General features: G+C 44.4%; 1 protein-coding gene across 1 annotated transcript in view; it reads right to left on the bottom strand.

The window, feature by feature from the left end:
- The window catches only part of LOC124711374 (glucose dehydrogenase [FAD, quinone]-like), a 151235-nt gene that overhangs the window by 36614 nt on the left and 97707 nt on the right, over positions 1–16914 (bottom strand). The window contains exons 2-3 of the mRNA XM_047241424.1: positions 9975–11149; positions 839–1018 (exon numbers count right to left, since the gene is read on the bottom strand). Coding sequence (XP_047097380.1) covers positions 839–1018; positions 9975–10181 — 387 coding nt within the window. The 5' untranslated portion in view covers positions 10182–11149. The remainder of the gene's footprint in view (positions 1–838; positions 1019–9974; positions 11150–16914) is intronic.

Raw genomic sequence — 16914 nt, 5'->3', positions numbered from 1 at the left:
CTTACAAGATATAAAAATACAAATTGCATTTTATAAGTAATAAAAATTAGTTGACTACGTAACTTGTGTGCTTTTTGTGATCAAAGCAATTGCTTTTCATGCAAGTACAATTTCCAGGCACAAACACACAAAAAGTCTATATAATTATTGTTATTCTGTACTCAGTAGACGTTCTTCGTCTTGATCAAAGGCACGCGTTTCCTGTAATTATTGGTAAGTGCGAAAGTTGTTTAGCAATAACAGACTAATGATTCATATATGCTGGACGAAGTACAGAAGCGATGTTTGATATGTTTTTGTTTTGCTTCTTTTATTTGAGCAAATTGTGTTTTTACTACGACGTACCTCGGTTTCGTGGTACAAATCAACACTTTTCGAGTAATGTTTAAGTATCAGGCCAGAGGATAACTTTGTAGAACAAAAATCTTTCATAAGCTACGCAGCCCTTTATACATCCTCGATCAGTTTGTGGACTGTGCACCGCTTCCGGTTTCTAGGGGAATCTAGTAAGACACTGATCGCATACACAAACAGTGCGATCGGAACTGGGTAACGTCTGATAGATACGCAACACACTTAACCTAGAGGTAACTCGGTTACGATCGTAACTGACCAAAGCTGCCAGGAAAACTAACGTAGTCTAGGCTTGCTTACGACAGTCTACGGCAGCCTTCGGTAGTTTTACAACTCTAGACACATGCAAGAGTTCACGGTACAATTCTTAGCTGTTGTTACGTGCGGTAAGCCTTCAGTGTGTGAAGTGTCAGGGAATTTGGTGAGCTTACGAGTACGGGTGTTGGTGGGAGGTGTCCGGTGCTGTGTACAGTGCGGTGTTTACCTTTCCGCGCGGCCAGTTGCAGCGGCCGCCGCGCATGCCCAGACAGGCGGTCCCCGAGGGCTCCGTCTTGTACTGCCAGTCGAGGCCGCTGAGCTGCAGGTAGGCCGCCAGCGACGGCACGTCCGACACCTCGTTCTCGTCCCCTCCAGCCTCCAGCAGCAGCACCGACCACCGCCGCACCTGGAGCACAACACACAACGTGCAGGCGGCAAACTCACCTTCTGAAAACTTGCTGAAGTTTTGTCAGAGTTTGACAAATGAAGACACGTATATCGGCCTGTCAAGACTTGAATAGTATTACGCGGAAGTGCGAGGTATATTTTTTTTTTTCTTCTTCTTCTTCGAGGTCCGATCGGACGCGAAATTAAAACCACAGCGGAGAGCCTGTGAAACTTTGCGCAGATGCAGTGTGCAGTGTCTCTGGTGTGCCGGTCGATCGCGTCACGTCGCACTTTTCATTTCTGAGTCCACAGTGAGGACGTAAAGTGCCCAGAACGACAGACTCACCCGTCAAGTGTAAAGTACGTGCTGTCATTAGGTTTGTTCTTACTGGGGGTCTCTGCCTGATTTCATGGAGCCCACATAATGCGACTGCCGTGCGTGATAGCAAAGTGTGGCAGTGGCGGAGGAAATTCGAAGGAGGACGTGGAGAAACTGGTATCCGTCACGCGAGTGATGACAGGGAGAAGTGAGTGTCAACTGACGAACTTGTCCAGAGAGTGGAGCAGGCGACTCGACAAAATCGTCTGTGAAGGGGAATTGAGAACAGGCAAAGAGGAATGTTGTAATCAGGCACTGTCCTTCTTCATGACAGTACTCCACTCCATCCTGAAACTGCAAAATGCAACTCCAATAACAGTTGTTAGAAACAATGTGTTCCACAGATTCAACGTATTATTTAAGCTGCACAAATGCCTGCAAATGGAACATCAGTCGGGTTGGTGCGTAAGTTCTTAGCGTTTTTCACAAAATATACACTTAACATAGACTTTTACTATCAATAATATATTCTCCTGCACTACTTACAACAGTCTGCTAACACTGAGGTAACTTTTCCGTTTCACGACTATAGAAATCACTTCGTTTTCAGGCGAAAGTCCTCGTCGAGCCATGTTCCGAGTGCATTTTCATCCGGAAAGGAAGTTCCTTGAATGCTGCTCGATAGAGAGCGGGAACGGTGAAAATCTTAAGAGCGTAAGGGTAGATGAATAAGATGCGTGCGGAATTATTTCGCAACCCCAGACCTGCGTTGTATTTTTCGTCAGTCTAGCACAACGCGCGGAGACGTCCTCCCGATCTAGCATCACTTCGCGGTGTTCCTGGTCGTCGTTCTCGGATTAATTCCGGAAGACGTCTCAGTTGCTGACAGTAGGTGCCAGCAGTGACGGTCACAGCCCGGGGGAGCAATCCGCAGTACATCGCACCGTCCCTGTTCCACCAGATACGTAACAGCATCGTCTGCGGATGCGTGCAGTTCTTTGTACGGGGCGTCGCTGCTTTGTTTGGGCTTAACCGTTCCTTTCTTTTCCTTACGCTAGTGTAAGGACACCATTTCTCGTCACCAGTAACGATCCAGGACAGCAACGGTCGGTGTTGTTCACGAGCCAACAGATAACGGGCATGAAGAGATGCAGATGTGGCCACACTCTCACTTTGTGGTTTTGGGCTTAGAGCTTGCAGTACGAGAACAACTGATTTTTGAACCTTAGACATTGCATGCAAACGTCATACAATGGTGGAATGATAACAGTTTACCAAATTTTCCACTTCGCGAGTACACTAACGTATATCGTTGTGGATTAACGTGTTTAAATTATCGTCATCAAACTCGGAAGGTCTTCCTGAACGTAGACAGTTGCTAATGTCAAAATGGTCCCCCTTAAAACGAGAAAACCATTTTCTTTATTCCCACAAACGTAGCAAATGTTTCCGGCTGCCTCCGCTGCCGTCACCCCTCTATTCAACTCAAACGGAAGAGTATGTCGGACGTGTTCCGATTTCTCCACTTGGCACGCTATTTTGTAGCGTCCACAGCTCCATCTTCAACTCCAAATGCCATAATGACAGTATACAAACTCAAATAGCAACCGTGAACTACAAATAAAAAAGGACAATCGATAAATAAACCCAAAGCAATCGAAATAGTAACATGCAAACTAACAACGCTACGAAGTTATGCACCGACCCAGTAAAAATGTGTACATTCTGTACCGCAGTAGGGCTCCCATTGTCTCAAACGGATATGCCAAACATCTCATGCTGCACTCCACATAAGAAGTAACTGTTCTGTAGGAAACACAAAGTGAGCAGTGTGTCACGAGTGGCATCGCTGTGAAACCACAAAGTGGAAGAATTTTTTCTGAAAATAGCTGCACTTTATGTTAATTTACGTAGTGAGAAAATAAAAATTCCATCATAAATTTTATTGCTTTTAAAGAAAAGTTAATGGTTACAGCCTGAACTATTCCTTCGGAAAGAACAGAGCCGATTTCATTCGCCGTCATTGTCCTCTGAGCCCTTCTGCTCCCTGCTCCGTCTTTAACGATCTCATCGTCGAAGGCACGTTAACTACTTAGAGATAGAGAGAGAGAGAAAGAGAGAGAGAGAGGTAGGTAGGTAGGTTTCAAGATGCAGGCAAGCAATAGTTCCATACATGGAAGACGTAATCATTGAGCCATTAACAGAGTTCGTGGTGTGTGACATGGCGGCCGGCCTCGAAACGCGCGTTGGCGTGAAGACGACGTTGTTGTCAAGCAGGTCACTCAGGCTGTCTGTCGTCTGTGTTCTCTCGCTCTGCATTGTATTGCTTTACCCTCGGCTGCACAGGGAACCTGCTTGAGCGTTGATGGTGTTTGGTTTGTGGGGCGCCCAACTGCGCTGTCATCATCAGCGCGTGTACAAAGTCCCAGTTTTTACACAGTCCAGTTTTTTTATACGGTCCAAGCGAGGGCCTGTCACCAATGATGATGAAATGATGAGGAAACCCAAACACGTAGTCGCCGCACAGAGAAAGTCCCCAACCCGGCCGGGAATCGGACCCGTAGACAGCAACGCTAGCCACTAGACGGCGACCCGCGGACTGCTTCAGCGTCACAAACGACTGCCGTTCAATAATAATGTGTATGATCTAAAGAAAGATGTTAAAACCCTGGGACGTGACAAATTCTCATTTGATGCAAAAATTTTTGTGGAAGCATATGGCTTAATACGACTACTTTTCAGTACAGATTGCAAATTAAGTAGAATGGTTTCTGCTACAGTGACGTAATGACAAAATACTGTGGCTAGTACCTGGGAGCAACGCAGATCTAATTCAGCAGGCAATTAACTTCAACTTGCAACGGACGAAGCAGAAATCGAATTTCGTTTGAACTAGCAGGTACACTAAGGGTATGACAAGGATACTTTTTGGATCTGCACTCTGAAGCTGGTGTATAGCACGGGCTGAATATTGTTTACGTGGCTGTATTGGATACCCATCTGCTTGGAGTGATGAGAACAACCTTAATAGCTCTCAGGTCACCTGACAGCCGATCTAGACACTCTTTGAATTACCTGAAGTTCGGAGATCAACACATACGGTGCTCGCCATATTGATTCTTTCCTCTCCTGTATATATATTGGAAATATTTAGTGAAAATACATATCCTAGTAAAGTTAGCTGTCGGAAAATCTTTAATTTGTGAAGTATATTTTGCACACTTCTATCTTCCTTCACATCTAATTCCATGGTATATTTTCCATGGAATGAAAGAGGTAACACGGCAGCGGAATTGATGGCACCCGTAGGAAAGGCCTACTTTATCCATAGTTTATCACAGCAAAAATATGCGTCATTCGCAGTTGGTTTATAAAAATTGTTATTGATGACAATATTTGACAGTGTAATTGAAGCAGGTAACGAACAGACTAAGGTATGCGCAAGCATACATCCAAGACAAGCCCATACTAGATAATTACCAATATTTTCACAACAAATGAGAATATTTTAATATTTCGTGCAAAAAGGCATTAATAACAAGTTGCAGGTAATTTTGCTAGCTCAAAATTTTAAAGCAGAGACATAATATTATGATTCGCATAAACTGAAAATACTATATTTATTTCTCGCCATCTTGGCAGCAAATAGCAACCACCAAAATTCAGTTGCCAAAAGATGTCATTATAAACCAACTGTTGTCCATGATAAGTGATCACAATTGTCAAATTAGAGTAGTCATTATTTAAATTTTGATAATAACAGTATGCCGAAAACATACGTGGTTTTTGTGCCAGGAAAAATTGCAAAAAGTGCTTCGATACTGATGGAAACAACTACAGAATCCCTGACAAATGACATTTACAAATCTTATTTGTTTAAAAAGAGAGCGGTTACTATATAACCAAAAAATTTTGCCATCTCTTTGTGTGTTTGTGAGTGTATGTGTAGGTCTGTGTATAAGCGTACTTACTTTCAGGAAAAAAATACTGTTGGGGTAATCCCAGTAACTTTCTTTTTTGGAAAGTGAGGCTGTGGCTAGTGTAACAAGTAAAATTAATTACTGCAAATAAAGAAGATAACTGGAAATAAAGAAATTGAAACAATGAATATGTTACGATTATCACCCATTTCTACGGATCTCCTTTTTAACTTTAAGAGACTGCTCTTCCACAAAGACCGTATCAATTAATCATGTCGGCAGTGTACTAAATACTATAGGGCGGATTTTAGATCACCACAGATATCTTAACATTGACTGTCAAGAGTGGGTTTGCCCAAAATTTATTTATTGTTCTATCTAGAGCAATGATTCCCAACCTGGGGGTAATTACCTTTTGAGAGGTAAAGTGAAATTTTATCAGGGATAAAAACAAAAGGATTCGATTGTGTTTGGGTCAATAAAGTAAATAATTTTTAAAAGGTCATTGCTATTGTTATTTCACAAGATTACAATATTGATTAGCAAAGTTACCAATCATTAGCATTTTTGTCAAAAACTTGCATTATCGTGTGGCATGTTGTTTTGGAGGTTATAGCTTTTGAAACGAATATAGGTACCTAGTCCACCGAATACATACATACTGAATGTATTCGCAATTACGAATAAGGACAACCAAGAGCTGTAGAAGGGAATGACGACACTGAAGATTTGTGGCGGACTGAGACTCGAACCCGGATTTCTCTGGTATCGCGAGCGTTCGCCTTACCATTCTGCTGTCCGTACACGACTCACGGCCAGACGTAAACCTCCGTATGTCGTGAACCTCGCGTCTGCGGTTAGCACGCCCCTCTATAGGGGGTACTGCTACGACCCGTGCTCGCACATCCGTTACGTATGTTCCCGTACAGGTCTCACGTTGTCCTTGAAAATCGCTTGCCCGGTATCGGCAGAGAAATACGATATAGCAGCGCCTGACTTATTTCGATTACGATGCAAAGTTCCGTTGGACACGCATGCATGTGCGTATTCATAAAGGCTGTAGTCGCAGCATTGCCTGTTCCTTTGGACACCTACAAAAGCTGAATACAATTTATCTTTCGTTATTTTAAAAATAAAAAAGTTCATATTAAATTCTTTTTCACTCTAAAGTTTAGTAAGGCACTAATGTTAGTTATTGGGACGATGGGGTGAGCAGGATTGTGGCGGGAGGGGGGGGGGGGGGGGAGGGGGCATAGTAGCTAATATATGCTTACACGTAGTGGTAATGGTCTCGGAAAGGCTGGAGCCTACAGTCCTGAATATTTCGTCTCAACTTCTGACTAGTTCAAGTTATTTCTAAACTCCACTTACACGAGTAGTCACGAGGGGGTCCGTGAAACGAAGACCAACGTGTTTTCGTAACTTCATTAATCTCCGAGATACGGAAAGTAGCTGTGATTTTTAAGAGGAACTGTAATTTTTTGCATCAGAACAGCAGGTCTGTACGAGAGAGATTCGTTGAGATAACTGTTATGAACGATTTGACGTGAAATTACGCCGTAGAAATACATTGAATATGCAGATTTTGTCCTGTAGTGCACATATTCACAGCCAGGATTGAAAGTTTTGGCGATTTCTGTTTTATGCTCATTAGGACGTTGCCCAAGCTATGTTTCACTGCCTAAAGTTTCACCTCCTAATGCTTGATGAGTTTGTTTTAGTTTGAAAATTGAATACTTCTTAATAGCCCCTGCCGATATCTCCACATTAGAAAGGTAACGTGAAGCGCTGAAACGTACCTTAGACATCTTAATGACCAAAGAACATAAATCGCCAGACTCATTGTCCTGTTGTAGTGGCCAGACGTTTACTGTATTCTCCAACCTGCGTCGAGAGTGGCGTAAACATCATTCTTTGCTTGCCTCGGCTATACTGATTGCCGTGACAAGCAACGTTACATAAAAAATAGAAAAGTTTTTAAAAAACAAAATTGGTACCTGTATATAGGCGGCAATGAACTTCGGAAAAAAAAACATTGTTCTTAGTCGGGATAACTCTGCTCGCTATTCACCTATGTCAAAAAAGAGATAACACACATATTTAACGAGTCTAGTGATAAAATGTCATTTGAGGCAAAACGTTTGAGAGTTGTTATGTTTTGTGTTAACATCAGTGTTAGAATCAACTGGTAAAAGATTTTGCTTTATAATTTGTATGCTATATTAACACTATTAAAAAGAAGTACATAATTACGTTTATAACATTAACTGAGTTCTCCGTCGGTGCTTGACAGAACACAAGAATAGCTACACCAGACCAAAAATTAGTCACTCTCAAGACATGCCACGCTAATTCCGTACAACGCGGCCTTTAGCCATGATTACGGCGCGGAAGAGTCTGTAGGTATGCCATATCAACATGAAGTCACTCATTGATTATTAGATGTCGTAGAGCTTCGAACTTGGAGGGATATTGATTGCTATGGTATCTAAGTGTTCATTAAAATACGAAGGGCGTTCAATAAGTTATGCAAAACAAATTTTTATTTCCGCCAAGTTTGGCTGAAAAAAATTCGGAGTTTGTTGTGTGACATGGTGAACTATTCCCGCTACGGCCCCTGCGGTTTTGCGAACTTCGATAGGTGGAGGCGCCATATGTGGTCTTCAGAATGGCGTCTGTAATGAAAGTGCGTTCCAAGCGAAGAGCTGTCATCGAGTTTGTTTGTTTGTGTGTGTGTCTGTGTGTGTGTGTGTGTGTGTGTGTGTGTGTGTGTGTGTGCAGCTTGGTCACGCAAAACCGAACTCCACTCGGCCAGGGATGGCCCTTTCGCAAGTCTTAGTATGCTTCTTACGTCTTCTTTGCTCTTTCCGTCATGGGCTATTTTGTTGCCTAGATAGCGGAATTCCTTGACTTCGGCTACTTCGTGGTCCCCAATTCTTATGTTAAGTTTCTCGTTGTCCTCATTTCTTGATACTTGTCACTACTTTCATCTTTCTTCTATTTACTCTCAATTCATATTCTATACCCATTAAACTGTTCATTCCAATCAACAGATCCTGTAATTCTCCGTCACATTCACTGAGGATAGCACTGACATCAGCGAACGTCACCAATGATATTCTTTCATTCTGAATTTCATTCCCGCACTTTTTCATTTATTTCTGCCATTGCTTCTTCGGTGTATAGACTGAACAGCAGGGGCAAAAGACTACACCCTTTTAATCCGAGCATTTCTTTCTTGATCTCCCACTCTTATTGTTCCCTCTAGCTTCTTGTAGATGTTGAATATTACCCGTCTTTACCTATAGGTTATCCCTACTTTTCTCATAATTTTAAACCTCTTGCACAATTTTACGTTGTCGAAAGCTTTTTCCTGGCCGGCAAATCCTATGTCGGTGTCGTGATTTTTCTTCAGTCTTGCTTCCCATATCAACCGCAATGTCAGAACTGCGTCTCTTGTGTCTTTCCCTTTTCTAAAGGCAAAGTGATCGTCTTCTAACACATCCTCAATTTTCCTTACCATTCGTCTGTATATTATTCTTGTCAGCAACTTGGATGCGTGAGTCGTTTAGCTGAGTGTGCAATAATTGTCGCACTTGTCTGCTCTCTGTATATTATTCTTGTCAGCAACTTGGATGCGTGAGTCGTTCAGCTGATTGTGCAATAATTGTCGCACTTGTCTGCTCTTCCTATCTTCGGAGACTGTATAAGATTGGAATAAATTATTAACTGGCACCCAAACCTCCAGTTGTCAGACGGTCAGATCGGCACCAAACGTTGTATATCAGCGGAGTATTAACTAAAAGCCCGATATAGTTTGTGTTATGTGCTATCGTCCAGGAGAGCGCGCGTAAGTGGTAAGAAATAAGTAACAGCCGATCTATGGAGCACAGGAAAAGCGTAACGTAGAGCTCCCGCTGGAAAGTCGGTAGAGCATTAGTTTCTTGTGCCAGGTGTCACGGATTCGAGCACTGATTACACCAATTTTTGTACTGCAATACGTGTGAAACTGTTATATGTGACAGCATTATTCCTAACATGTAAAAGAACGTTCAGAAATATTAATAACAATAGTAACAACAACAACAACAACAACTATTAGTATTACTACCATTAGTACTTCCATAGGTGTGATGCAATTGTTTTTTTTTTCCAATGTCTTGTTTATTCTGTGAAACTACAAATGTAGTCATAGGTTTTCTGCTTTCACATAAACGAACCGCAAGTGGCTCCCAGTAGAACACTGCTATAAACTCCGAACAGTCCGTTTACATGTCTGGAACATATTCTCACATATAACTATTTCACACGTACTAAAGTACAGTACCTAGGCTCGAATCCAGGAACCTTGGTACGACAAACTAACGCCTTAACTACCTTCCCCGCGAGAGCACTAGACGACAGACATTCACAGCTGCGCATTTCCTGCGCTCCATAGGTTAGATGTTAGGTATTACTTACCACTTACGCACTTTCTCCTGGACCAAGCACATAGCACGAACTATATCGGAGTTTTGTCTGATACTCGATAGATGCACAACGTTTTGTACCTATCTGATTCTCTGACATCGGGAGTTTTGGGTTTGAGCAACTTCGGGTAAGCAGTTAGTACACAAATAAGTCTTTGACGGATGGTTTCATCGGCATTTCTCACATGTTAACGCTACTCGCAACACTGTACGTACTGCAGAACCGAGCCTTCGACATAAGGAGCAGAGCTGTTAGGCCCGCAGTACCTCTGAGAGCCTGCTGGCCACGACGGCGCCGGCCGAGCCGCCCCCGACGACGATGAAGTCGTAGTGCGGCTGGAGGCGGCGCGCCTCCACCACCTTGGACTCGGGGTCGAGCGCGTCGTAGCGGTAGTACAGCACGCCGGCCACCAGCAGCGGCACCAGCCACAGCGACGTCTTCAGCGCCGCCACCAGACCCACCCCCAGCAGCATCTCCTCCTCCTCCTCTGCTCTCTGGGGCTCCCTCCGACCGCGGGTGGTCACCTGCTCGCCGAGTCACGCCTTCCCGGACACGCAACCTCCCCCCGGTCACTTACAACTGCTCACACCTACTGAAGGATGTGTCTGTTTTCAAGAGGATCACAGTAATGGACTAGCACAATATATGGCACTGGTTGGGTTTGACTTGCGCGTCTTTGTTGACGGTGCAGGTAGTTCCCGCACCCCTAAAACGCGTCAGAACGTGCAAGTGAATATTTATACACATAGCCTGTGTCGGAGTGAAAGTATTCGTTGCTCCACTTAGAAGTAAGACTCAACACACGAACTGAAACAAAACTACAAATGCACACTGGATGCCTGTCGTGAAAGTAAAACCACGGATACTTGTATTTAAAAATAAAAATAAAATATAAAGAAGAATGTGTGGATGATTTTGTGACTAGACTGTTCCTAGATTTACACGGAGAAACGTGCAACTACCGTACATATAAATGTGCGAGGGTGCTGACAACTATGAAGTTAGTATTATAACGCACTTTCTCAGTGTTCGTCTTGTCTCTTGGTGTATTTACAGCAGTGGCACATACTAAGTGGTACAGTATGGTCCCGTGGCTATGAAAAATGACAAGAATTCGAATTTCATGCTAATCACACTTGACTAGTTCTTCGTCGTTATTTGCTCATGCTGAGAAATTAAGAACGCTTCCGACCTTACTGGTTCGTAAACGCATTAATAGTTCAGTGAAGTGGCACGTCCCCGTAAGCAGTTCGTCGTTATGCGGGTCGTGGAAGCGCTTCCAATATTCTCCTTATTTCCGAAAGGTTCAGTGTCGATCGCCACGATTCCTTATGGCACAACTCGAAGAAGAGTATTTTTGATTTTTCGTGGCGGAGAGCGGCGGACACACTTCGTAGGGCGACACGTATTTCGTGGAAGTCGAAAGTCGTCATCACTGCACCTGTTAACAGAAAGAGAGATAACGTAAAAGATTGCATCTCTTTTTTGTTGTAGATTGTTACGGTACTAAATATAAGATTTGCGAGCAAAGCTGGTTTAGGCGGTAGGAAGCATTGTCTCCACAGCTGTGATTCAGTCGGTTTTTACAATTATTTCATACTTATGACGCCGAAATAATGTATTAGTAGGCAAGTATAAGCGGAAAAGAAAACTGGTATGCATGTAGTACGTGAACTGCATATCTGAGTTTGGAAAGTAATTCGCTGAACGATTATCTGATGAACCGCTACATAAAGGTATCATGAAACAGTGTTAACATGTGGCCTTGAAAGAAAGTGTAAGTAGGCTGTTTGCGTTTTTATGTGCGTAACGCCACGTAGCGTTCTGTATGAAAATCACTGACTGTGCTGTGTGCAGTGTGTGGCTGGTTTGCATTGTTGGAATATTCGCCATTGTAGCGTTGGGCAGTTGGATGTTAACAGCGCGTAGCGTTGTGCAGTTGGAGGTGAGCCGCCAGCAGTGGTGGATGTGGGGAGAGAGATGGCGGAGTTTTGAGAGCGGATGATCTGGACGTGTGTCCGTCAGAAACAGTAAATTTGTAAGACTGGATGTCATGAACTGCTGTATATACACTCCTGGAAATGGAAAAAAGAACACATTGACACCGGTGTGTCAGACCCACCATACTTGCTCCGGACACTGCGAGAGGGCTGTACAAGCAATGATCACACGCACGGCACAGCGGACACAGCAGGAACCACGGTGTTGGCCGTCGAATGGCGCTAGCTGCGCAGCATTTGTGCACCGCCGCCGTCAGTGTCAGCCAGTTTGCCGTGGCATACGGAGCTCCATCGCAGTCTTTAACACTGGTAGCATGACGCGACAGCGTGGACGTGAACCGTATGTGCAGTTGACGGACTTTGAGCGAGGGCGTTTAGTGGGCATGCGGGAGGCCGGGTGGACGTACCGCCGAATTGCTCAACACGTGGGGCGTGAGGTCTCCACAGTACATCGATGTTGTCGCCAGTGGTCGGCGGAAGGTGCACGTGCCCGTCGACCTGGGACCGGACCGCAGCGACGCACGGATGCACGCCAAGACCGTAGGATCCTACGCAGTGCCGTAGGGGACCGCACTGCCACTTCCCAGCAAATTAGGGACACTGTTGCTCCTGGGGTATCGGCGAGGACCATTCGCAACCGTCTCCATGAAGCTGGGCTACGGTCCCGCACACCGTTAGGCCGTCTTCCGCTCACGCCCCAACATCGTGCAGCCCGCCTCCAGTGGTGTCGCGACAGGCGTGAATGGAGGGACGAATGGAGACGTGTCGTCTTCAGCGATGAGAGTCGCTTCTGCCTTGGTGCCAATGATGGTCGTATGCGTGTTTGGCGCCGTGCAGGTGAGCGCCACAATCAGGACTGCATACGACCGAGGCACACAGGGCCAACACCCGGCATCATGGTGTGGGGAGCGATCTCCTACACTGGCCGTACACCACTGGTGATCGTCGAGGGGACACTGAATAGTGCACGGTACATCCAAACCGTCATCGAACCCATCGTTCTACCATTCCTAGACCGGCAAGGGAACTTGCTGTTCCAACAGGACAATGCACGTCCACATGTATCCCGTGCCACCCAACGTGCTCTAGAAGGTGTAAGTCAACTACCCTGGCCAGCAAGATCTCCGGATCTGTCCCCCATTGAGCATGTTTGGGACTGGATGAAGCGTCGTCTCACGCGGTCTGCACGTCCAGCACGAATGCTGGTCCAACTGAGGCGCCAGGTGGAAATGGCATGGCAAGCCGTTCCACAGGACTACATCCAGCATCTCTACGATCGTCTCCATGGGAGAATAGTAGCCTGCATTGCTGCGAAAGGTGGATATACACTGTACTAGTGCCGACATTGTGCATGCTCTGCTGCCTGTGTCTATGTGCCTGTGGTTCTGTCAGTGTGATCATGTGATGTATCTGACCCCAGGAATGTGTCAATAAAGTTTCCCCTTCCTGGGACAATGAATTCACGGTGTTCTTATTTCAATTTCCAGGAGTGTATAATGACTTATGAACACTATTAAGGTAAATACATTGTTTGTTCTTTATCAAAATCTTTCATTTGCTAACTATGCCTATCAGTAGTTAGTGCCTTCAGTAGTTAGAATCTTTTATTTAGCTGGCAGTAGTGGCGCTCGCTGTATTGCAGTAGTTTGAGTAAGGAAGATTTTTGTGAGGTAAGTGATTCATGAAAGGTATAGGTAATTGTTAGTCAGGGCCATTCTATTGTAGGGATTATTAAAAGTCAGATAGCGTTGCGCTAAAAATATTGTGTGTCAGTTTAGTGTTGATCAGAGTAAGTAAAGAGAGTAATGTCTGAGTACGTTCAGTTTTGCTCACCTGTTTGAAAAGCAAATAACGTAAGAGGTTTACAAGCACAGTAATTCATAATTTTTTCTAAGGGGACGTTTCATTAAAGTTCTTGCCATACAACTTTCTGAGTACGCTTCCGGCGTCACCGTTGTTTCGGAGGTCTTAGCTTACAAATCATCCCTTGAAGAAGAATTTAGAATCGGCTTGAAATATTGATAAACAACATAAGAAGCTCTGACCTGTATGATTATGGCAACGACCGGAATAATTACCTACCTTACAATCAAAATTTTCTCCTTTTTTCACCTTATCTGTGTAGTGACAGATTATTTCATTAACTCCATTGCGTTGTGCAGCATGAAAGATTGTGATTTGAGAAGTAACCGCATGATTAATTCAATGGCTCCCTGAATTTTTTATAATGGTTTGGTGCTTCCTGTCCGAATATTCAAGTGGCATCCTGAAGACATTTTCGCTGGTGGCTCAGAAGTTCGATGTGACGCCCACAAGCGAGGAAAATATGAGTCGCTCCAGCAGATGGTTTTGCAGCTAAGTTCTTAAGACATACTTGGTCGTGCATCTTGCTTCCATCTGCACTCAATTTCCTCCTTTTGCTGCGATCGTCAGCGAGTTGCTCCCACTTGCCACTGTCAATATTAAATGCGCACAAAGCACGCTTTACGCAATTTGTAAGCGTAGTGAAGGTCTTCCACGAGGTCTCTTTGTTCCTGCTATTTCATTTGAGTAATGTGCGCAGCGGCAGCCGGGAGTGGTCCATGCGACGCAGATGTCCGAACCACCGCAGGCGACTTTGCTTGAGCTTGGCAGTGATACTCTGTTGTTTTGCAGTTTTCAGAATCATATCATTTGTCACATGATGATATTCCCAAGGTGCTCCGTAAGCACCGCAGGTGAAAGGCGTTGAGCTTTCGTTCCTGTTCGGCATACGACGTCCAAGTCTCAGCTCCATACAGGAGAGTACTGAGCACACGATTGAGAACAAGTATTTTTGTCGACAATGTAAGATGTTGTTGTTGTTCCATGCTCGTGTACGGACCTTTCCGAAAGTATGGCAGCCTTTCCTATTCGTGCATTTATCTCGTCATCCAGGGAGAGACTTTCTGTCATTATTGAACCAAGATAGCAGAATTTATCGACCACCTTCGACTAGGAGCCGTCCAGTATGATGACAGGCGGATCTGTGTATCCTTGTGCCATGACAACCGACTTCTTTACGTTTATAGACATGGAGAAGAGCTTGCATGCAGTAGAGAATTCATCCACAAGCTCTTGCAGATCGTCTTGAGTATGCGCTACAAATGCAGCATCGTCAGCAAATAAAAGGCTGTTTACAAGCAAGTCTTCTCGGAAGCACTCGGATCTGAGTAGAGAAATGTTGTAGATCTTCCCATCAGCTCCGGTATACAGATGAATTCCCAGGTTAGTTTCACCAAAAGCAACCTCGAGGAGTGGGAGCCAATGCGCAGCCTTGACGAATCCCTCTTTTCACGGGTCAGATGTGATTCCGTCGAAGACCACAGCACGTTCCATATCTTCGTGAAAAGCCACCATCATCTTTAAGAGCCTTGGAGGACATTCTATCTTCAAAAGTACTGCATACAGTCCATCTCTGCTGACTGTGTCGAAAGCCTTGTTTAGGTCGTTAATGGCAATGAAGAGAGGGGTTTTCTGCTCGCGGCACTTTTCCTGAATTTGCCGGAGTGTGAAAATCGTATCAACTGTAGATCGTTGGGGACGAAACCCCACATTGTTCCTGAGGGCATACGCGCTCGGCGAGCTTCTGAACTCTGCGCAACACCACAGCGGTAAATGTTGTTCCAGGTATACTCAGAAGTGAGATTCCTCAGTGGCAGTTGCAATCGTCGCGATCAACTTTACCTTCGTATAAAGTAACAATATTGGCATCGCGCATGTCTTGCGGCACAGGACCCTCAGCCCAACATTTCAGTTAAGGGGTTGAAAATCGGCGGAAAAACTGGCTTAAATTTTACAGTTACTGTGGAGATGTTGTCTTTGCCAGGGCACTTCCCACATTTAAGCTGTACAATTGCTCTTTGAAGATCCTCCACAGTAGGCGTGACTTCCAAGTCATGGTAAGGTGTCATCCGAGGAATTTCATCCATTGAGTTTGGACTAATGTTGATGGAATGTGAGTAGAAGCTCGAGAAACTTTCTGCCCAACGATGAAATTGACGATTTCGATCTGTGATGGCTTTTGCATCTATTTCGTTGAGTGGTACGCTGTTCTTTGGAATGGGTCCAATGGCCCGTTTGATGCCCGATTGGACACCACCAATGTCGCAAGCATTGAAACATTCCTGTATGCCAGTGCAAAGTTGCTCCCATGAGGAATTGGAATTGATGCATTTTCGGACAGTGCGTGTAACAGCTGCCTTTGCTTTTATTAGCTCCCTGCGTGTATAATTGCTTGAGTTTTTATGCCAGATAACAGTGGCTTGACGCTTAGCCTCAAGGAGAGGTATCAGGACATCTACTTTCTCGATGAACCAATCCGGGGATCTTGCTTCCAGATTACCTAACACATTTCCAGCCGTAACGGTAAGAAGCGATCTTATCTTCTGCCAGTCTTCAGAAATAGGAGCGGCTGGATCCCAGGGATCCGCCTCTTTTCGTATTTCGTCACTAAATACTTCTATTGCAGCAGCGTTTCTTGTTCGGCAAAGATTAATTTTTGTTTTGGAAGGTGTTCTCGCAGAGTTAAACTTTTTAGTCACTAAGCGCACTTTTGTCGCTACTAGTGCATGATCCGTGTAAAAGTTTGCAGTAAGGAAAGAACGTGTGTGAGAAAAGTAACGCAGATCTTTCCTATTTGGTTAGAATGAGATCTAATTGGTACCAATGTTTTGAGCGGGGCTGCATCCAGGAAACCTTGTGGTTCAGTTTGCCTTTACAGTATGTATTGGTGACACACAACTGATACTCTGCACACAATTCAAGCAACCGCAGACTATTTTCATTCATGTTGCCCTCCTGGTGTTTGTCGAGGCAGTCAGGCCAAGTGGCAAAATCACTACCAATACGAGCTATGAATTCACCACCTGATTAATAAATGGTTTATGATATTAATAAATGGCTTAAAGCTAACTCACTGACAATCTTCGAAAAGACTCACTATATGCAATTCAGAACCTGTAAGAGGTTTCCACCCAGCATATGCGTAAAGTATGAAGAAGAGCAGATAGAAGAGGTTGACAGTCTTAAATTCCTGGAATTACAACTTGATAATAAATTCAGTTGGGAGGAGCACACCACAGAACTGCAGAGACGTAACAAATATGTATTTGCAATTCGAGTGTTAGCAGACATAGGCGACATAAAAATGAAAAAGCTTGCATACTTTGCGTACTTTCATTCCATA

Source organism: Schistocerca piceifrons, chromosome 8 (genome assembly GCF_021461385.2).
Source record: "Schistocerca piceifrons isolate TAMUIC-IGC-003096 chromosome 8, iqSchPice1.1, whole genome shotgun sequence".
Taxonomy (NCBI): domain Eukaryota; kingdom Metazoa; phylum Arthropoda; class Insecta; order Orthoptera; family Acrididae; genus Schistocerca; species Schistocerca piceifrons.
Note: the sequence above shows the minus strand (reverse complement) of the source record. Positions and strands in the feature narration are given on the sequence as shown.